This window comes from Microtus oregoni, unplaced genomic scaffold (genome assembly GCF_018167655.1).
Source record: "Microtus oregoni isolate MIOR12 unplaced genomic scaffold, Mior012 000021F_ref0000039, whole genome shotgun sequence".
Taxonomy (NCBI): Eukaryota; Metazoa; Chordata; class Mammalia; order Rodentia; family Cricetidae; genus Microtus; species Microtus oregoni.
In genome coordinates, this window is record NW_024543080.1 from 22,089,085 (window position 1) to 22,111,962 (window position 22,878).

Consider the following 22,878-nt stretch of genomic DNA (forward strand, 5'->3'; position numbering starts at 1 on the left):
TTAATAACTATAAAAAGCAAATAAATACAAGAAGTAGTGTTCTGTTTGCCTTGGGAAAGAGATTAATAATTTAGCCATTTAGCTAACAGAACTAACCAGCTATGAATCTGTTTAGCTGTTATTTTACTTCATTACATTTTATATGATGCTGTAAAATTTTAAGACTAGAGAATTTAATTACTTATTTCTTAAAGAGAAAAATCTGTTCACCCAAGCATATATGATTTTAATTCCTCTATACACCAACTAACTTGTAGAAAGTAATATCAACATCCATTGCCAATCAAAACAGCTTTTAACCATATATGGAAAGCCAACAGAAGAGCTAATGTTTGCACCCATGTCTCTCTCACACAGAGAACTGAAAACCCTGTGGTTCCAACCCATAGGGTTTGCTTTGATTCCTCTGAGCTCTCTGGGCTCTTTCCTGAGTGAAACACGATTAATAAAAACTCAGGGTCAGAAACTGGGGTTTAACATGAAGATCCAAAAAGCAAAGCAGCCAGCCACTGGCTCCTACCTCAACCTCCAAGAATCTCAGAATGAGACTGTGTGTTGAGAGCTGTTTCCTCCCATTTTATAATCTTCTCTAGGGCTGGGATTAAAGGCATTCACTACCTGAGTTCTATGGCAACTAGTGTGGCTACTGGGAGTAAAGGTGTGTGTTCCCATAACCTGGTCTGTAAGGCTGAGCAGTGGGGCTGTTTTACTCTCTGATCTTCAGGCAGTCTGAAATGCCACTACACCTGAGATTGGTAGCTTCTCTTCTTTCCCTCACCACCCCATAATATCTGTCCTGGGATGGGAGCCTGGAATCCATTATGGGTGTTGAGATATGGGAACATAGTAGGTTGGGGCCTGGAAAAAAGTGGGCACGTCATGGACGCCTCCTTCAGAGGGGTTAAGGCTGGTCTCACAGAGGCTAGAGCCAGTTGTCACAGAATGAGCTGCACTTGTCCCTCTCTTCCTGGGGTCGTTTCCTCTACCTGTTATCCATTGTGTTATGATGCAGAGGGATTGCCTTCACCGGAGGCTGAACTAACAGAGCTTCGTAACTGTTTAATGTCAGCCTCCAAACTACAAGGTAAGCGAATGTTTTCTTCATAAACTACCCAGAACCAGGCATTCTGTAGTGCCACAAACCAAAGCAATAGTGGCAGCTTTCTGTGGCCTCCTTCCGCACCTCTTGAATTCCTCAAGGAAAGTCACTCATGCCTATGGCCTGAAGGATTGCCAGTACACTTGATCCTTATCTCTACTCCTGGTTAAACTCGGGGACCCAAGGTCTATATATCCTCTTGTCCTTTAACATCGCCACTAGGCCACGTGCTTGCCTCAAACTCAGCCCAAAACTGAGTTCATCCCTTTTGCAATCCTGTTTTTCTTCATGTCTTCTCTACAATAAATATCACCATCACAGCCAAAGTAAAAAATACATTGACTCTACTTCTGCCTACTTCATGAATACAGAGACTGACATATCTCCCAATGTTACCTTTCTTCCAAAGAGCTAGCTCTCTGTGTAGCGCTCTCTCTCTCTCTCTCTCTCTCTCTCTCTCTCTCTCTCATTCATTAAGATGTGTTGTGGGAAATGCTCTTGTAAATGGTAAAGATTTGTCACTCATACTAGTTTAATAAAACATTGATTGACCAGTAGCCAGGCAGGAAGTATAGGCAGGGCAACCATTTTTGTTTGGTTTTGCACCTCATTCTAGGAACAGGAAAAGGAGAGGCAGTTGCCAGCCAGATGCAGAGCAATCAAGATGAGAATACCTAACTGATAAAAGGTACCAAGCCACATGGCTAACAGAAAAGAATTATGGGCTAATTTAAGTTGTAAGAGCTAGTTAAAATAAACCTGAGCTAATAGGCCAAAAGTTTATAATTAATATAAGCCTCTGTGTGTTTTGTTGGGATTGAATGACTGCAGGACCAGGCAGGACAGAGACTTCTGTCTATAAAGATGGATTGCTCTACGTCGGTGTTCTATACAGTGAAGTATGACCATATAAAAAACTTAAGAGTCAACTTCCTGGAGTTTAAATTTAGAGACAATGTACATACACTCATAGCCTTTTCTTTAGCTCTTTTTCTATAGTCCCAAATAGAACATGGATGCTGTTTTACATGATCGGACCACAGGAGTGGAGACCATGATAGTGGAGACCATAGTATGGGGGAGAGAGGTGGCACCCAGCAACAAAGGCTATGGCAGCACAAGCCTGATTGAGTGAAATCACATTATCGGGATTATAACTCCAGACAATACAAAGTGAGTGTTCCATCAGTGCTGATACTCCACCAAGAAACATGCTTCTTTCTTGTTCTTACCACTAGCATTTGAGTTTTTACCACCTGCCAAAACCCTATTACACCACGTCTCTACTGCCTCTCCAATGCTACATCCTAAGGATAGTTAGAGTAGTAAAATTAGCCGCTTCTCTACAGACATCTCCAGACATGAGGTGCAAAACCAAACAAAAAGGTCAGAGATCTCTACTGAGCCTAATCAAGCACAGCAATTGTGTCCTTACTATAAACTAATGTGTGTCATAGTCTGGCGCGTGGAACAGTCTCTTGCGTGTTTGGTTTGTGCATTATTTTCTGAGCACTTGATTCTGTCAGGGTACAGTGAAGAACCGAAGTGTTCTAGACCTGGAAATACACTGTAAGGCTCTGTGTGACCTGGAAGTCACTCTTTCTGATATCCTATTCCGGCTTTTACTCACAGCCTTGGAACTAACTTTCACAGTGTGCTGGATTTTATTCTCTAAGTACATGCACAATATCATCTCTGGGCCTGTGGTAATCTTACTGATGTCTTTGACATCAATTCAAGTCAAGGAGTGGGGTTTGCAGAAGCGACACTGCGCCATGTGGGAGCTCAAGACCTAGAGGGCAACACTCTGGAGCCGAGCCATCATGAAGGGAGGAAGTCCAGTTAGAGCCAAAGCATTGCTTATCAACCCTCCACACAGGAAATCCTGCAGTACCCAGGAAGCAGCTCACTGGCCCTGGGTGAAGCACAAGCGAGCTGTCCTCACTGAGCCCTTCCATAGTGCAGACCAGTGAGCAAAACAGTAGGCTGTGCAGTGCTTTTTTGTGTGCAATAAGCACACAAATAAATAAATAATAATAATAAACATTTATTAAGCCGTTAGGGTGCTGGGAAGGCGACTCAGTTGGAAAAGGGCCTGCCACACAAACCAGGCTTCAGATCTGTTGTGGGAGGTGCGGGCCTGCTTTTCATCCTACCCGGCTCCCACACGGCTAGATTTACACCAAAAATAACAGCACACAAATTGTATTCTTTTAAATACTGCTTGGCCCATTATATCTAGCCTCTTCTCGGCTAACTCTCGCACCTGGACTAGCCCATTTCTATTAATGTGTGTAGCACCCCAAGGTGTGCTTACCAGGAAGATTCTAGCCTATGTCCATCCTGGGTCGGAGTTTCATCGCATGTGCCCGGGAGAGGGGAGCATGGCCTCTGAGCTCACTTCCTCTTCCTCCCAGCATTCTGTTCTGTTTACTCCTCCCACCTATGTTTTAACCTATGAGGGCCAAGCAGTTTCTTTATTTTTTAACCAATGACCTTCCTCCATCACAGATCCCCAGCACACATATAAAAATCTGCACGCAGTTGGTGCATGCTTGTCATTCTAGCCCAGGAAAACACATACAAGCAGATTCCAGGGTCTATTCCATGAGCTCCAGGTTCAGTGAGTGACCCTGGAGTGTGCTGGATTTTATTTTCTAGGGACAGCAATAACATCTCACTGGGCCTGTGGTATTCTCAGAATACTGTGACCTCCAATGGCACACACACACACTTGGAATTTTGGGGGTTGGATTTTTCAAGCATTTAAATTAGCAGAGCAGAAACCGTATTAAAACTGTGTTACCTTCACGTTGCCATGCTCCGTGAGCTGCAGGTAATCTCTGGAACCAGGTTCTGAAGTGATGTAGCCCAGAAATATTACTTGGTTCGAGCAATTTTTCAGTAGTTTTGAAACTGCAATAGCTTGTAGTTTCCTGTCAAGGTCATCTCTAAAAAAAAAAAAAAAAAAGAAAAGAAAACATGAAAAAATGAGCCTCTTCATTATATGTGTAAAACAATTTTTTAAAAAAGCAGGTAGCCAAATCCCCCCCCCCCCAATATCCTCAAACAAGTTACAACAGCAGAGAACTTTGTGTTGGGAAAAGGTCTGAATTTTTACAATGAACAGGACGTAGATAGATCAGCACTTCAAACTAGGCTTGACACACTATTGACTAAGGAAAAACCTTTCTTCAGAAACCACTGAGTCAAGTGGATTTAAACATCTCTGCTGGGGCTGACGAGATGGCCTAGCACTTAGGAGGACCTGCTGTTCCTGCAGAGGCATGGGATTTGGTTCCCACCATCCACATCAGCCAGCTCCCACCTGCCTCTGACCTCAGAGTCATGACATGTGTCACCCTCTTCTGGCTTCCTCGGGCACTCACGCTTTTGTGTATGTCCCCACTCACAGGAGCTGGCACACAGATAAAACAAATCCTTAAGCTAGGCCAAACACAGAATGGGTTCAGGTTTTCGTCACTATTAGTAAGCCACAGCAGGGTGAAGATGCAGCTCATCGAGGAAGAGCATTTTCCTCGCCTGCACGTGGGCTCTGAGCTTACTCTCCAGCACTGCAAGTACGAGTCAATACACAAGCGAAAGAGGAAAGGGTGGTGGTGAGTGCGACCCGGTCGACAGGATCACTGCTAAAAAAACTAATAACCGCCATGAGTCTTCCTAACTTGTACCTCTCATTGGCTAAATCTGCCCAGAAAATAGAAGGCAAAGGACATTGGGAAATATGTATATGAAATGAAATATATATATTCCATGTATAGTCACAGATAGGAGCAAGGAACAAATCTGTAAGTAACCAAGTCCATCCCTTCCTTCCTTCCTTCCTTCCTTCCTTCCTTCCTTCCCCCCCCCCCATCCCCATCCAAGACAGGGTTTCTCTGTGTAGCCCTGGTTGTCCTGGAACTCACTCTGTAGACTAGGCTGGCCTCAAACTCAGAAATCTACCTGTCTTTGCCTTATGAGTGCTAGGACTACAGGCCTGTGCTGCTGCCATTACCACCCAGCAGCATTTCCACAGAAAGATAGCTGATGTGTGTTAGAGGGGCCGAGCAAGATGTGGGGCGATCACCAGGAGCTGAGAGTGCGGAGCAATCCTACTGAAGGAGGCTGGAAGACAGGACCTAGCGGAGTGAGTGTGTGTGGATAGCAGCGTTGCCTGTCAGCTGTTTCTGAAAACACGAGAAAAGAAAGGAATGTCACTTAGAGCCCTCAGCTCCCAACAGTGCGGCTGTTTGTGCTGATAACCCTGTAAGGACAGCGGGAGTTGTGTCTTGCACGGTCAACCCTTTCAGACTGTCTGCATCTCAAGTGCATGTACAACCAGCAACACAGAAAATAATCTAACATGTTTCTTTAAAGGAGTAGAAAGTCAGAATGTTACATAAAAAATTCAAGGTAATATTTAATAATGCCTATCATTTCTACAATATTAAGTAAACCAAAGAAACCCACTCGTGATTCCCAAAATGCGTCACCACAAAGTCCACCAGTTTGTTGGAGACGTTAACAGTCAGAGTTATGGCTGGTGCAATCTCGCCCTCTGGCGACGGAAGAAGGTGATGCTCCGATCTCACAATTGGGTACCGGGACAGCGCCATAATCCTGTAGGAGAATGAAAACAGTGCAGCCTATCATGAGATGAGATGAAGGAAATGCACTAAAAAGTCATGTCACGTGACTGGCATCCACTGAGGGGCACTCGGAGCAGGAAAGTGGCAGACATCTGTGGAAGCTGGCTTGATAGTTCATTGCCTCTTCCGAGTTAGCCTGTCTTGCGGTTGTTACTGTTACTTGTTGTTACTGTAACATCCCACGGCCCCTACCCGCCCACCTACTCTCTCTCAGGAGCTGGTTTCCTTCCTATGTAGTACATAGCATGATCTCAGATGGTTGTTGATTTCTTTGTGAAACTGTTTATAGCTGTCCCTCAGTGTCCGCAGAGGACTGACTCCATGATGTCCACAAACACAGAAATGTCAAATGATTGTCTTACGTAAAATCATGTCTCACTTACATACAATCTCTTCATGTCTTCCTGAGTGTGTCCAACCATCTCTAGATTATTTATAGCATGTAATTTAATGCCTACACATCCATTCATTCCCACATAGTAAATGTAATACTTAATGAGTGGCAAATTCAAGGCATACTTTTTGGGGGAACTCTCTGCTTTTCAAAGACTTTATTATCTTTTCAGTGTGTGTGTGTGTGTGTGTGTGTGTGTGCGCGCGTGCTCATGCACATATATGTGTGTGGGTGCGCCTGTCTGTGCTCACAGGCCAAAAGAGGGAGGCAGATCCCTCTGGCCTGGAGTCCTGGCATTTGCAGAGATGCCCAGTTTGCTACATGTGTGCTGGGATCTGAACTGAGGTCCCGACGATTGTGCAGCAAGTGCTCTTAAACTGGGGGCCATCTCTCTAGCCCCACTCTTTGGAACATTCTAGAATTTATCAAATATTTTCAATTTCCTGTTGTTGGAATCCAGGCGTGAAGAAGCTGATGTGGAAGGCCAATGTGTTCTGGCTGTCTGCACTAGAGTCTAAGCTACCTGAGAATATCAGACAGGCCTGTCACTGGGACTCCCCTCCAGCCTTGGTGGGCTGGCCTAGGTGAAGACCCAGTGACCTCCAGCCCCAGGAAGCCACTATAAACATTCATGACAATGTGTAATGTCAGCGTCGCCCTCCCAGATGCATCACAGTGCGGCAGCCACAGGACAGGCTCAGCTTCCCATCCCAAGCCACTGCTCCCTACCCTTCAGGACTCTGCTCAGCATTAATCCCCAAGGTCCACTCACCCCCAAGTGTGATCTCTGGTGCTTGGCCCAAAGTCCGTATAGAAGCCCAGCTTCTCCCCCAGCCACATGGTTAGGTCGTTGTTCCCCATAAAGGGCTTAGAAGCATCGCTCTCCAAAATGGTAATAAAGTCCGCACCTGTTTGGGGAAGGGGGCAGAAGCAGACAGTGAGGCAGACAGTGAGGCAGCGGCAACAGGAAAAAGCAAAAAAAAAAAAAAACTGCAAGGGCTTTGCTATTGTTTTGTTGTGTGAAGGCAAGGGCTCATTTGGCAGTTGGGGTTGGTTTTGAACTCATGATCCTCCTACCTTTCAAGCGCGGGGATTATGGATGCAGACCAGCACACCCGACAGAACGTTAGTCTTGACCCTCGCCTGCACCCAGAAAGCCCCAAGCACATAATTCCTTCTGAGTCATTAGAGGAGTATGACTCGAACCCGTGCTGGATTCTTAGAATTTAATTAAAGCATGGGGCATCTTAAAAAAGAAGGGAGCATGACTTTTCCATATTTAAAAAAATATTCTTGACACTTTTTCCAGAAGCACAAGTAATCTTCATGGCTTTCATAAATTCCAAGCGTATGTTCAGAAACAACAGACTAGCGCACATGAACCGTTTATGATTTTTGAGAACGAGTCTTCATAGGTCAGGCTAGCCTCTTAACTGAGGCCTCTTAGCTGGGGATGACCTTGAATTTCTGTCCTCCCGTCTCCACCTTCAGAGTGCTGAGGTTACAGGTATGAACCACCATGTCTAGTTTAGGCAGTGGTGGGAATTGAACCCAGAGCTTTGTGTACAGTAGGCGAGCACTCTACCCACTGGGCTACATCTTCAACCCCAGGATGGTATTTTAGTTCAAGGCTAACAGCTCCACAGTATTGGTATAAAAATGAGTTTGCTTGCTTTTCTTAGACTCTGACATGGAGTGCCTGAGCCTTCTAAACAAGACTAACAGCCTTGTGCTCACGAAGGCACTCACACACTTCTTGGGAGCTGGGCTTAGCATGAGAGATAACCAGATCCATTCAGCTCTTTGTCATGCTACAGACTCCATATCGCTGACCTAAGACCCAAATCCCCATGCACTTCGCAGTGCTTCACAACAAGAAAATTCCTCAAGGGCACAGAGGCAAATAAGATTTACCTTGGGGCTTTTTGAAAACCTTTTTTAAAATTTCTTTTGTGTGCTCCGGCATTTTGCCTGCATGCACACCTGTCTGAGGACGTCGGATCTCCTGCAGCTGAAGTTGCAAACAGTTATGAAATGGCCATGTGGGTGCTGGAAATTGAAGCTGGGTCCTCTAGAAGAGCAGTCAGTGCTTCTAACCACTGAGCTGCCTCTCCAGGCCCTGGAAACAATTTTCACTGCTTTACATTAAACTCTTTCTGCCTGTGATCTCAAATCGTTTCCCGGTCTTTGGGGGGGGGGGGGGGTGAGAGACACCAGCAGGAACATCTCTAACAACAAGAGTGTGAGCTGAGTCTCCTGCAGGTACTCAGTAGGACAGGCTGTTCCAGATCAACGAGTTAATTGCTCCATGAGACAGGCATGGCGCAGAAGTGCAGACCTGAGCTGGCCACAAAGCTAAGCCTCTCCAGGAACTTAGAGCACACACAGCAATCCTAAGACTTGGCAACCTGGCAAAAATAAAAGGATCAACAGTGGTTTCTCAAAACCTGGAGCCAATTCCAGAAAGACTCACCCGTCTGCGTGAGCAGCTGAGCGGACCTCTCTAGATTCGACCATCCCTCGTTGTCATAGCCGAACCGAAAAGGCCAGATGGCAGCGGAGACCACATTTGCTGGTGCCTGAGGAATTGTGGAAGTGATAACTTTGAATAACTATGGACAACGGAAGTTTGGGGGTCCCAGCCCTCTCTACCTCTCTCTGATCAAAGTTCACATTGCAGCAAAGGAAATCCCAGAGGCATTTCTCCCAAATCTAATTCATAAAAATAAAACATTTATCCTATGGTTCTTCCAAAGTAAATCTGTGAATTTCTAGCTTAAACTTGGCAGTTCAGAAAAGAAGCCATCTAGCTATCTATACAAGAAAAAGAATAAATGTGTTGTTACATAAAATAGAACACTACCTACTCCGGATAAATTAATCCCCCATAGGAAAAATCATAAACAAATGAAGTTATATGCATACAAGAGAACCGTATAGAAATTGGCCTACACAGTTCCGTATGAATGAATCTCAAAAATATGACTTTATGTTTCAAAAATGTTGAAGTAAGCTGTAAGCGATTTAGCTGGAATTAAAAACACAGACACAATGATATTGTCTAGGATTCTATCATAGGATGGAGTAACAATGTGAAGAAATGCAAGAAAATTGATTTTTTAAAAACCCCTTAGGATGGAGAGATGGCTCAGCAGTTAAAAATGTGTACTGCTCTTGCAGAGGACCCAACTTCAAGTCCTAGCACCCACATCCTTTGGCTCATAACTGCCCGGGGATTCTCTCTCTGGTCTGAAAAGGCACTGGTACCCAACTGCACATATTTGCATGCAGAGACACACACATCACATAATTAAAAATAAGATAAATCTTTAAACAAACAACTAAAAACCATCTTAATGTTTTGGCTTAAATGCCAAGTGTCCCCACGAGACTCAGGTGCTCAGACACTTGAACCGCAGCCAGTGGTGCTGTTCGGGCAAGTTGTGGGACATTTTGGGCATGCAGCCTCACTGGCAGGTGAAGAGTTGAAAGGGCAGGGCTTACGGGTTTACGTCCCCTGAGGAGCCCAGATGTAGCAGGTCACCAGGCAAGCTCCCGTCACCACATGGAGAACCCTAGCCACTATGCCTCCCATGCCCTGAACCTGTGAGCTGAAACGAATCCTTTCTCCCAGCAATGAGAAGAGTAATCAACACCCTCAGGATAAGAACCTGCAATCCCAGCACTTGGCAGAGGCAGGAGTGTCTCTGTGAGTTCCAGGATGGCCAAGCTATATAGATAGAGCTATCAAATGTGAGTGTGTGTGTGCGTGTGCACGCAAGCACACACACACTCTCAATCTTTCCCCTTCTCTGTAACTCTCCACTCAACTATTCTCTTTCTTGGAGTGCTGAAAAAGCTGCCAATAATTTTTTTTTTAGTACCACAACCATGTTCACATCTTATATTTCTTGATCCTTCACAGATATCTCACTGTGGTTAGTGAAACCCTGTGTGATGAGACCATCCCCAGCCTCTCCAACTGTCATCCTCCGCTCCACAACACCTCAGCCTGCAGGTCCCTCTGATGCATCTCAGACACGCTATGCTGGCTTTCCCTCAGTCCTTTATACACCTTCCCTTCAGCTGAGTCATAGCTGAATCACATCTAACTGGCTTTTTATCAACTTTCAAGTCTCATCTCAAATGCCAGAGAAGTTTCCATAGCCACCCAGACTCTAGCTCTCCATACCACACAGTCTTGCTTCTTAAAATGCCACCTGGCCTCCAGCCCGAGTCTTTCTTCATTTGTTTGCCTGAACACCATCCTTATTTAGAACGCAAAGTGGGGAGGAGCAGAGATCTTGTCCAGCTTCCCCATGTACCTCTGGCACCAAGCACAGCAAGAGGCAGTCCATGAACGCTTGCCAAATGAGTAAGTGAATGAATGAACAAGCAGTAAATCAAATTCAAATAACTGCTTTGAAATGAATTTGTGGCTGATATCAGGCATCCTCTTCATGTGGAGAATACATTGTAATAATAATAACTAACAAGAAAAAAACACCCGAAGGCGCCTGTATTGGTGGTTTATTATTATCTACTGAATAAGAAATGGTTACCCAGTGTGGCCTGGGTTTGGTCTCTAGCACTGCTTGGAGATGAGAAAAAGGGAGAGGAGAGAAGGAGGGGAGGAGAGAGGGAAAGGGTGAGGGAGAGGAAAGGGGAGGAGAGGGGAGGGGAGGGGAGGAGAGGGGAGGAGAAGGGAGGGGAGGAGAGGGGAGGGGAGGGGAGGAGAGGGGAGGAGAGGGGAGGGGAAGAGAGGAGAGGAAAGGGGAGGGGAGGAGAGGGGAGAAGAGGGGAGGGGAGGAGAGTAGAGGGGAGGGGAGGAGAGGAGAGGGGAGGGGAGGGGAGGGGAGGAGAGGGGAGGGAAGTGGAGGGGAGGAGAGAACAGGGGAGGGGAGAGGAGGGGAAGAGAGGAGGGGAGAGGAGAGGGGAGGAAAGAAGGAGGGGAGGGGAAAGGAGAGGAGGGGAGGGGAGAGGAAAGCAGAGGAGAGGAGGAGGGGAGGGAAGAAGAAGGGGGGAAGGGAGAGGAGAGGAGGGCAGAGAAGAAGGAGGGGAGGGGAGAGGAGGGGGGAAGGGAGAGGAGAAGAAAGGTGAGGGAGAACCAGAGAAACATGGACCACAGTCTCCTTCCTCAAAATAGCTTTATATTTAATATAAAAATGTTTTTCCTGGTAATACAGATTACTAGAATTCATCAATAGCCTTCGAATTCTATTTTATCTCAAACTGTAACTCTGGCTGCACTATGAAATACAATTTTCTTTTTACCAGAACAGATGGAAAACACAGTATTGCAATGACTTATCCTTGCTTCTGTCTTTTTCTGGAAGAGTAGAGAACATCTAAACATGTAAAACTACAAAACAAAGGACAATAAAACATCCACAGAATGCCACTATACAAGATATACATAATTTACGAAATCAAGATTTGTTGCTCAGATTTTCCTTGAATCAATGACTCTCATATCCACATCTTCCGCAATCTCCATTAAACACAAAACACTCTTTTCTTTTAAAATTTATTATTAAGTCATGAATGGAAAAGTAACTTTACATATCAAACGCATGAGTAAGTTGCCATTATTACCTGGGTCTGCATTGACTCAGAATTCAACTTCCTAAATCATTCCATTATGTAATCAGCTTAAAAGGGATAGGACCCAGGGTCTTAAAGTCATCACACTCAGGCCTACCATTAAGTCAAAATAGTGATAAACAGACAGCAACAGAAACAGTGGAGTGAAGGCTACACATCCTGACAGAGGATTAATATCTATAATACACAACGAACTCAAAACTATTTAAACAACCAAAATCCAATTTCTCCAGTAGAGAAATTCGTAACAGGGTGAATAAGCAACTAAATCATTCTCTTCAAAGGAATAAATATAAATGGCTAATAAATATGATTTTTAAAAAAACACTAAACATCTTTAGCCAGCAGGAAAATACAAATTAAAGCTACATTGTGAGGATGACAAGTGTCCAGAAAACAGACAACAAATGTGGATGATGACAAAGCCTTTGGGTAGCTCACACCCACTCTGGAAGTCAGTGTAGAGGCTCCTCAAACACCAAAACCATGGGGCTGCTCAGCGGCTAAGAACACTTATTGTTCTAACAGAGGACCTGGGTTTGATTCCCAGTCCCCACATGTAGGCTCACAACTATCTACAACTCCAATTCCAGAGGATCTGAAGTCGTCTTCTGACCTCTGTGGGCACCAAGCACACACATGGTGCACATACATATATGAAAGCAAAATACACACACAAAATTAAAGTAAATACATCCACAGCAACAACTAAACCAAAAGCATCATATAATCAGACTATCCCACTCCTGGACAGCTACCTGAAGTTAAGGAGTCTAAGGTAACACATCACAGAGATACTTTGCTACAGTACTCCCAATAGCCAGCATTTGAAATCAACCAAGATGCCAATCAATAGATTGGCGAGTAGAGAAAACAGTGCAAACGCACAAATACGCAGCGGAGTTTTACTGAGCCACAGGGAATAGTGCAATGGTGTCATTTGCATGGAAATGGATGCAAGCAGACATCATGCTGTTAAGCCAACTAAGCTAGGCTCAGAACAACAAATGTCACATGCTGTCTCTCATATCCATAATTTAAATATATCTATATAACATAGACGCAGAAGGTGGGGCTATGTGGGAGAAGAAAAGACAAGAAGACGAAAATGAGTAATGGGAGTGAATATGTACATGATAAATAATTTCACTTCAAATACTAGGGGACAAATTTAACAAAAAGGAATAAAGAGTAGAAAAGGGAGGCCAGGTACCAAACCACTGTCAAATAAAGGTTCAAAACAGAATAGTGTTGTGCAATATTATATGTGTGTGTGTCTGTGTGTGTGTGCACGCCTGTATGTGTGCATGTATACACACACATAAAGTAAAACTTTATCTAACAAATGTTAATTACTTACCCCTTGGCCTAGTTTTCTCTCATAGGTTTTGTGCCGTAGTCCTAATCCTAACAACCCCACACCAACAAGCAGCCACAAAACTAAACAAAAAGAAAAAAGAATCATCAAAAAGAAACTAAAACATTTAAATAGTTTTTTCAAAATTTTATCTATTGACAAGGAGTATGTGTGGGACATGTATACATCATCCATACTTTAAAACCAGGCATTTGAAGGTTATTCCCTGGGAACATAACAAGAGAAAAAAAAACACAAAGAGAAATAAACTACAAAATATACATGAAAAGACATTTTTGCAGGCACAAACATCAGGAAAAGATGTCCTGAAGAACCAACACATGAAGATTTCAGATCTTTTAGATGTCAGAAATTTAAGAATCAAAATACGGAGTGAGCATGCCTAGCGTGTTCAGAAACAAGAGAGAAAGCGAAAGTATGACTGGGGAATGGAAGGCTAACAACAAAATAATCAGGGAAGTTGTAAAGAAATAAATCCGATTGTTAGAGATAAAAATAGAGGGGTGGAGTGACGGACAGGTGGCTAAGAGCACTGGGCCCAGGTTTGATCCACAGCACACGGCAGCTTACAACTGACTTTTATTCTGGTTCCAGGGGGAGCTGACAGCCTCTTCTGGCCTCTGGTGCCCCAGGCATGAGATGGTACACAGACATACATGCTGGCGAACACTCAGACTCATAAAATAAAATAAGGTGTTTAAACTAGAAATAAAAAAATATATAATTTAATGAGTGAGAAAGAGTTCAATGGGCAAGATACAGACTAGAGCAGACTAGAGCTTAAAGGAGAACTAATGCAAAGGGCGACATAGAGGCGGGGCCAGCAAGATGGCTCAGCAGGGAGAGGCACGAGAGCTTGATCCCTAGTGCGGACCTGACAGAACAAGAACACAGACTCTCTCGACACATGCCTTGCCCCCCACATACACACTGAATAAACAAACAAACAAACAAATATTTTTAATTTTTAAGAAAATAAAACAGATGCAGGAAAAAATAAAAGCACTTAAGAACAAAAATCATGGAAGGGCCAATATAACCAAATTGGCATCCAAAAAGATGGAGGAAAGAGAGTGAGAAAGCAGCTGAGCAAAACAATGTTGAGGACGTCCCAGTACCGAGAAAGTCAGAATCTTCAGAGTGGAAGACCAAAGACTCCCGAGCAGGGGGAGGACAAACTCCAGCTCTAGGGGCAGCACAGTGAAGCCGTGACTGCCAAACACATTGAGAAAAATCTCAGTTTAATACGATCCTCCCAGACTATGATGAGACATACATGACAGATTTTACATAACCGTGTGACTCTTTGGGACACAGAATTCAGAAATATTTTGAGGGAATATTTTAATATATAGTTTCAATTGTTGTCTCTTTTTACAATAATATTTTCTTCTTTGGTAATGTTTAAAAGCTTAAGAGTACAAACCAGTGTTCATGTGTCTTTGTAGCCTACATAACAGTCACCTAATCAGCACATTATACATTCACTAAACATTTATATGTGATCCAGTTCATTGTAAATGAGTCAGACATTAGGTGACAAGCTTATTTCATGTGTGAGACTATAGTTTACCAACACACTAATGTTAACATGTTTAATCTTCCAAAGCAAGAGAAGAAGGATGGAATGAATACATGGTCTCAACCATCAGAAAAAAAAAACATCTTGGAAATTCTACCTGATAAATTTTCTATATTAGAAGTAAAATAAAACCATATAGGATATTTATGTTTGAAATGTCACAATATCAGGGATTTGCTTAAATGTGTTTCTGTAGTTGCAATTTTTCTTTGGGCTGCCAACCAGCTCCCAAATAATGACACGGAGACATCTCATTAATTATCAATGCTCAACCTTAGCTTAGGTCTGTCCCACTAGTTCTTTTAACTTAATTTTAACCTGTGGAATATTCCTTTACACTGCGTGAATATATGTCGCTGTGATTGGTTTAATAAAGAAGCTGACTGGCCAATAGTTGACAGGATAAGATTAAGAAGAGCCAAACTGAGAAAGTTGGGAAGAAGAATGGCAGCATCAGGAGTCACGAGCAGACATAGAGAGAAGCAAGATGGGCATGCTATACTGAGTAAAGACACCAAGCCACACGGCAAAGCACAGATAAGAAATATGGATTAATTTAAGTTGTAAGAGCTAGCTTGTAACAAGCCTAAGCTATTGGCTAAGCATTTATAAGTAATAGTAAGTCTCTTTGTCAGTTATTTGGGAACTGGTAGAAAGAAAGAAAAGTCTGCTCACATTAAACTGTTTCTACATTTTGCCTTGAGACTTTTTCTTTTTTTTCATTCTGTATGTCTTACTTTCCTGTTTTCTCCTTGTCTGGCTCGCTGGTCAATGGCATCTCCCTGCCATCTCCTCCTCCTTTTTCGCTGAGCCTAAATTCCTCCCCCTACTCACTCTCCCTGCATGGAAGTTCCACCTATACCTCCTCCCTCGCTATTGGTCAATCAGATTTTCATTAGACCAAATATGTGCCTTGGACAGGCACACACCTGTAAAACAGCAACAAACCTTTACATAATTAAACAAATATTCCACAACACAAACAAATGCCATACAGCTTTACATAGTTAAATAAACGCAGCACATATCTGCATAGTTAAACAAATATTCTGCAACATGTTTCAACAAACCAAAAGGCAGGAAGGAAACAATACAACTGGCAGCAAAATACAGAGTTGTTATAGCCAAGTGAAGGGCTCAGCAGGCTTCGTGGTACTCTTGAATCTCATATTAGAAAATAGATACAACATGAGACAGGCATGGAGGCACATGCCTTTAATCCCAACCCTGGGGAGGCAGAGATAGGATTATCTCTGTGAGCCCAGGAATATCTCTGTGAATTCATGGCCAGCCTGGTCTGCATAGTGAGTTTCAGGATAGCCAGAGCTACATAAAAAGACCCTGTCTCAAGCTGGGCAGTGGTGGCGCACACCTTTAAACCCAGCACTCGGGAGGCAAAGGCGGGTTCTCTGTGAGTCTAAGTCAACCTGGTCTACAGAGTGAGTTCCAGCACCGCCAGGGCTACAGAGAGAAACCCTGACTTGAAAAATAAACAAATAAACAGAAGACCCTCTGTCTCAAAAGAAAAGAAGAAAGAAAAAAAACAAAAGTAAAGAAAAAATTTTATTCATCAAACTTTTTTAAAGGCAAGTAAAACTATACTTACTAAGTTTCATGTATTTTTCACTCCTTCTCAAAAGTACTTTAGAACTATTTTTTGTTTGAAGAAGAAAGTCAAGGTTTTTCTTAGGTCCAAACAGCATATTTAATCCAATAATTACCATTATGGCTCCTGTTGAAAGAGAAAAAAAACCCCAAGGTCCAAATCAGGAGCAGAAGGAGAGAGAGCATGAGCAAGGAACTCAGGACCGCGAGGGGTGCACCCACACACTGAGACAATGGGGATGTTCTATCGGGAACTCAACAAGGCCAGCTGGACTGGGTCTGAAAAAGCATAGGACAAAACCGGACTCGCTGAACATAGCGGACAATGAGGACTGCTGAGAAGTCAAGAACAATGGCACTGGGTTTTGATCCTACTGCACGTACTGGCTTTGTGGGAGCCTAGGCAGTTTGGATGCTCACCTTACTAGACCTGGATGGAGGTGGGTGGTCCTTGGACTCCCCACAGGGCAGGGAACCCTGACTGCTCTTCGGGCTGATGAGAGAGGGGGAGTCGATTGAGGGAAGGGGAGGGAAATGGGAGGTGGTGGCGGGGAGGAGGCAGAAATCTTTAATAAATAAATAAATGCATAAAAAAGAAAAAGAAAAAAAAAGAAAGAGAAAAAAAGAGAGATGGGGCATAACTCCGTGGCAAAGGCGTACCTAGCACTCATGAGGCATTGGATTCAATACCCAGTATCGTAAAAGATAATGCCTTCTATCAACAATGGTGAGATGGAGGCTGGAAAGAGGGCTCAGTGGTTAAGAGCACCTACTACTTTTGCAGAGAATAACATGGAGGAATCTAGCTGGTACTCAACTAGAAGCTTAGAACTACAACAACAACCTGCCTACAAGCTATGCCCACTGGTTCAATAGTGGCATGGATGTTATGGGAGTAACCAACTCCTGTTTTTTTTTTTTTAAAAAAAAAAAAAAAAAAAAACCTGATTTAGGCCCACTCAATGAAATGAAACTCATGTGTTACACTGTTACTGAGGCCAAGAACCTGGAACTAGACTGATCATGGGCCCTAGGGGAAACTCACTGCTATTATTCTGCTAAATGGTCATCGCAATAAAATGACTCCTCGTGACATACTGGCACATCCATAGAGCAGTAGCTCACTCAACCCTCATCATAGACGCATCTTCTTGCAGAAGATGTTCATTAACATAGAGACCCACAATTTGACAAAGTACAGAGAGTGAGAGACTACACAGTGCTCAGTAAGAGGTGTCGTTAACACAGCTTTCCCTCAAAGCCCAGGACTATGCAGAAGAGGGGGCAGAGATAGTGTGTGAGGAAGGCTCCAAGGAAACCCCATTTTTAGACTCAACAGGACTGGTGGATGTATGAACTCACAAAGACTATGAGAGCATGCATAAGACCTGGCACAGGTTCAAGCCGGACAAAATTCCCACAGTCAGACGGTGGCTTCTCCCCTGGAGTTTGTTCAAAGACTGCACCTACAGGATATTTAAAGCCCCCTCTTTGGGAGCAGCAGTGTGATCTCCTCCATCCTGAGATCACCCAGGAGAGCTTTGCTTTTAATTCAGCTTGATTTAGCTTATTGCATCAGCAGAGAAAACCACTACCAGGGATTTCAAAATACGTATCAGGTAGGGAGGTAGGGGGAAGATCTTGGAAGAGTTGGGGAAGGGGAAAAAATATGATTAAAATCTATTGTGATATTCTCAAAAAACCAATAAAGACATTTTGTAGAAAGCTGCCCAACATTGCCAACTTTCCTTGCCTGGTTACTATGTCACTCTTCTTATTAAAGAAGGTTCTCATTCATGCGAAGCTGAGACAAAGCCCAGTTTCACAGGTCTATGAGCAAGGAGAATAAACTAGCAAAGCCCATCATTCACAGTGCTCCAAAGAAACAAAGCCAGGGACAGCACAGCTCTTACTTTCTCTCCCGTCCTCCACCAGGCAGCACCCCGAGCAAGCTGGAGTGAAAAAAAAGCAGGACACCGGACAGAGCAGAGCCCGAGAGAGTAGACCCACCTGAAAGAAACCACAAGAATTACAAAGTTTGCAAAGCCCGGCACCTGCAGAGAAAATGTAGGTAACTGGGCACAAATTCCACCCATAATCAAGAAACTATTTGTAATTGATATCTGCTGGAAGAGGGGAAAATCCGTTTTCCTCAATAGAGTGGCACCGGGTATATCAGTGTTACAGTAAGGGTCAACACGAATCAGACTCTATATTTTTTTTTTGTGGGTTGTTTGTTACTTGGTTTGTCTTAATAAAGAAAAAGAAGGTGAAGTTGGGTGGGTAGAGAGGTGGAGAAGGATTTGGGAGGAGTTGGGGTCATGGTTCCATGTTCCTCTAAGGGGGTGAAAGTCCCAGCCAAGACGGGAAATAGGGAATTCTCAGAGATCCTGTTTCACTTCACAGTGAGTCTTCCAGAACAGCCTGTCCTGACAGAGGTAGAGCTCAGGGGATAGGAAGGTGAGTGTCTTCAGGAACGTGGGTCAGTTTCTTTAACAGGATCTGTGGACATGGACTCACCCAAAAGCACATCCGATCTTTCTCTAGCGTAGACACCTCCAGGAACAAACTTGAAAGCTGTGCACCAGGCACAGAAAAATATTTCTAAAAGATAAGTGATCATGCCTGTGGTCATGGTTTCCCCAGGGTTTGTCCCAGAGTTCACAAGGTGTCCAAGTACTTGAGGCCACACAGACCCCGTGAAGACGGCCAGTACACATCCAGAAACAGCTGCTGCCCACGTATGCAGGTAAAGGAGACCCATGGCTGAAGCTGCTCCTGTTTGTAAGAGACAGGAAAAAGAAAAAGCAGGATGAGAGACGCAAGAGAACAGCAAAGCTCATGGCATGACCAGTTCTTAGTGGGTGAGTGCTGGAAACCTCAGGAGACCACTGGTTGGTGCTCAACTCCCAAGCAAACCAAAGTGTAGCAGCTGAACATGGCTTGTTCCCAGCCACAGCCTGGCACTAGCACTCCTAGAAGTAGACAGTGCAACAAATCTCAGGTCAATGCTTGTTCTTTGGGAAGGGGGGATCCCCTGTGGCATCAGTGGCCCCCGAGGCACAGGCACCATCTGCATCAATTGGAGGAAGAGCTTCCCTGTGAACAACCCTCTCCAGCAACATCAACAGACCCTATAGGCATATGCATGACCCATACCAGTTGGAAGAGCAGACCCATAGGCACAAGTAATAACCACACTAGCCAGAACTGGATAATACACTAGATCAAGGCACCCAAACCCCCTCAAACTTCAGATGAAACAACCCTACTCAACCTGACAACCAGCCAATCACCAGAACCCCTGGCCATTCAGGCCAAAAGACATTAAACAAAACAGACAATAAAGGAACAAAAGCATTCTTCAAGATATCTACAGCAGACCCTTCACTGTTAGGGGCAATGACAATGGGACTTCAGGCCAGTTCTACATACCTGTTGCCCACCAGGCTAGCCCAGCGTCACAAAGCCTTGATGAACCTGAAAGCATCAATCCACTAGCCAAGCCCAGCAGAACCACACCTCTGTAAATAAATGAAAATAAAAAGCAAAATCAATACATCGATCAAGCATAGATCAGAAATCTATCTACCACCGCTAGCTACATCCATTCATATCACACAGTGGATACGAAGCAATGGCGAGAATGAGAGCCGCTGGGAACCAGTGCACAGAACACTCAAGGAGAACGGATGGGGTGGTTCAGTGAAGGGTCCGTGCCTAGCGTACGGGAGGGGTTAATGTGCAGTGCCGAAAATAAAACGAACAAAATAGAGCATTGAAGTAGCAAACAGTCTAACGCCAGAAGTCTCTCATGGTCAGTGTAGACACAGTGAATTCCCATCTCTTAAGTTACAGCTCATAGCAGCCACTAGAGATTTCACATGAGTCTGCCAAGGACCAAAGGACGAGTCACTGGCAATGTTTGTTGTGGAATTGTCTTTATTCTCTCTCAGTATTGCTTTTATCTAGTGTCTTCCTAAAATGAGTGACAGCTTGACAGTCTTACTTATTTTTAACTACCACAAGCTATTTCATTGTTTTGTTATTTTTATAAAAAGTTTAGGGGCTGGAGAGATGGCTCCAGCGGTTAAGAGCACCGACTGCTCTTCCAGAGGACCCAGGTTCCATTCCCAGCACCCACATGGCAGCTCACAACTGTCTGTAACTCCTGTTCCAGGGGATCTGACAACCTCACACCAATGCACATAAAATAAGTTAAATAAATCATAAAAATTAAAACAAAAAAAACTTTACAGGAGAAGAATTTAAAGTGGGTTGGAAAGATGTCTGGGCAGTTAAGAACACTTGTCATTCTTGCAGAGGACCTGGGTTTGGTTCCTGTCACCCACATGGTGGCTCACGGACATCTGTAAGGGCCGTTGCAGATGTGACACCCTCTTCTGGCCTCTACCAGCATCGGGCACCCACACATGGCACAGATGAACAGGTAGGTAAAGCACTCACATACATTTAAAAGTAATAAAAACTGAAGTAAACATCAGTGGGAAATCCGTTAGCAATGGGAGCTACAATATAGTATTGCTTAAATAGCTGAAATCTAACTTCAAGCCTGGCACTGGCTACACACCAGGCACTGTTTTAAGACTGTCACCTGTGTTGTTCCCTCAGTACTCTTAAGTTTATACCATTCTGTCCATCTGCAAAGGAGAACACAGGGAAGAGTCTTGGCTCTCCCAGTGACGCTGAAATCTATACCAACACACACGCAATGCTGTCATCACAGGGGCTGAGAAGAATGACTAGCAGATGCCATGCCCACAGACAAGGGATTCCCCATGCTTCCCATAAAGAAATGTGGGGCCACTTCAATACAGCCCTCAATTCCCCTCAACTTTCCCACAATTCTCTAGTGCAGAGCAGACACCCTTCTGGCTCCTCCCCAGAGCTAACGGAGCTGAACTCACCCGAATGGGTTAGGATCGGGCCCTGGATGAGGATGACCACTCACTGCCCATCTGGAAACAATAGAGACCTCTCCAAAGATCCAGTGAGTGAGGAACATGAGGCTCCCAAAGGCAGCACCTGGCAACAGCCAGCTATTTCGAGAAGCCACGCCCTTGGTGACTTCGCTGGGCTTCTTCCCCTCAGAGGTACTGTAGTAACCATCTAGAATTTAAAGGGAAAAAAAGGAAATAGGGAAATAATAAGGGTAAAGAGTGTGTAGTTTCTGTTTTTACCAGACTCTCTGTGGCTGGAAATAGTTCATGGCTTCAAGAACTTGCTAGAGTTCTTGCTAGAGGGGATATTATATCTCTGAGAAGTTGAATGCGCCAGAGCTATCTGATGGGAGGGATCATTTCTGGCTAGCTATGGGGTGTCAGGAGGAAAGCAAGTAGAACTCACAGGTAAAACTTTCTTGTAGAAAGCTGCTAAATTCATGCAAAGGTAACGGAGTGAGAGAAATATGGGCAGGAAAAAGAGAATGTTGTCTCAAGAGAATAAGCATTATCCAACACAAATGCAACATGCTAGCACCAAAGGCTGCTTCCTCATGATCGAGCAGGGTCTCCCATGACCCCAGAGAGAGACATATATAGATTCCCCTGGGAAGGGGAAATAAACAAAATCTTCTGATAAAATTGGGAGCATGCAGAGAGGGTGTGGAAGGGGAAAGGGAGGAGAGAAGGGGAGGAGGAGGAAAACATGAGGGAACAGAATGGGGATGACCGAGATGGGGGAAGGGCTGAGAGGGAGAGCAAGGAAAGTAGCTTTGGAGCCTGTCCTGGAACTAGCTCTTGTAGACCAGGCTGGCCTCGAACTCACAGAGATCCTTCTGCCTCTGCCTCCCGAGCGCTGGGATTAAACGTATGTACCAACCCCACCTGGCAGAAAGAGATATCTTGACTGATGGACCATTATGGGGTTAGTGAGAAACTGGCACTAGGAAAATTCCCAGGAATCCACAAGGATGGCTCCAGTTAAGACCCTAAGCAACCGTGGAGAGGGTGCCTCTCTTATTACAGGGGAACTGGCTTTCCCTTGTAATCAGATTGATGACTACTTTAATTGTCATCATAAAACCTTTATCCAGCAACTGATGAAAGCAGATTCAGAGATCCACAGCTAAGCAATGGGTTGAGCTCCCAGGATCCAGTCAAAGAGAGGGAAGAGTGATAATAAGAGCAAAGGGATCAAGACCATGATGGGGATACCCACAGAAACAGCTGACCTGAGCTAATGGGAGCTTACTGACTCTGAACTCACAGCAGGGGTACCAGCATAGGACCAAACTAGGCCTTCTGAATGTGGGGGACTATTGTGTGGTTGGGGCAGTCTCTGGGGCCACTGGCAGGGGGACCAGGATTTATCCCTAGTATTTGAACTGGCTTTTTGGAGCCCATTCTCTTTGGAGGGATACCTTGCTCAGTCTAGATATAGGGGGGAGGGCCTTGGTCCTTTCTCAAAGTGATATGCCAGGCTTTGTTGACTCCCCATGGAAAGCCTCACCCTTTCTGAGGAGTGGATTGGGGGGGGGGGTGGAAGGTGGGGAGAGCAGGAAGAGAGAAAGTGGGAACTGGGATTGGTATGTAAAATGAGAAA

At 44.4% G+C, this 22,878-nt stretch overlaps 1 protein-coding gene across 1 annotated transcript in view; it reads right to left on the bottom strand.

The window, feature by feature from the left end:
• Positions 1-22,878, bottom strand: part of Cwh43 (cell wall biogenesis 43 C-terminal homolog) — a 44,516-nt gene that overhangs the window by 13,060 nt on the left and 8,578 nt on the right. The window contains exons 5-13 of the mRNA XM_041671483.1: positions 21,243-21,444; positions 19,750-19,838; positions 18,835-19,092; positions 16,316-16,441; positions 13,110-13,189; positions 8,619-8,724; positions 6,918-7,053; positions 5,573-5,722; positions 3,906-4,050 (exon numbers count right to left, since the gene is read on the bottom strand). Coding sequence (XP_041527417.1) covers positions 3,906-4,050; positions 5,573-5,722; positions 6,918-7,053; positions 8,619-8,724; positions 13,110-13,189; positions 16,316-16,441; positions 18,835-19,092; positions 19,750-19,838; positions 21,243-21,444 — 1,292 coding nt within the window. The remainder of the gene's footprint in view (positions 1-3,905; positions 4,051-5,572; positions 5,723-6,917; positions 7,054-8,618; positions 8,725-13,109; positions 13,190-16,315; positions 16,442-18,834; positions 19,093-19,749; positions 19,839-21,242; positions 21,445-22,878) is intronic.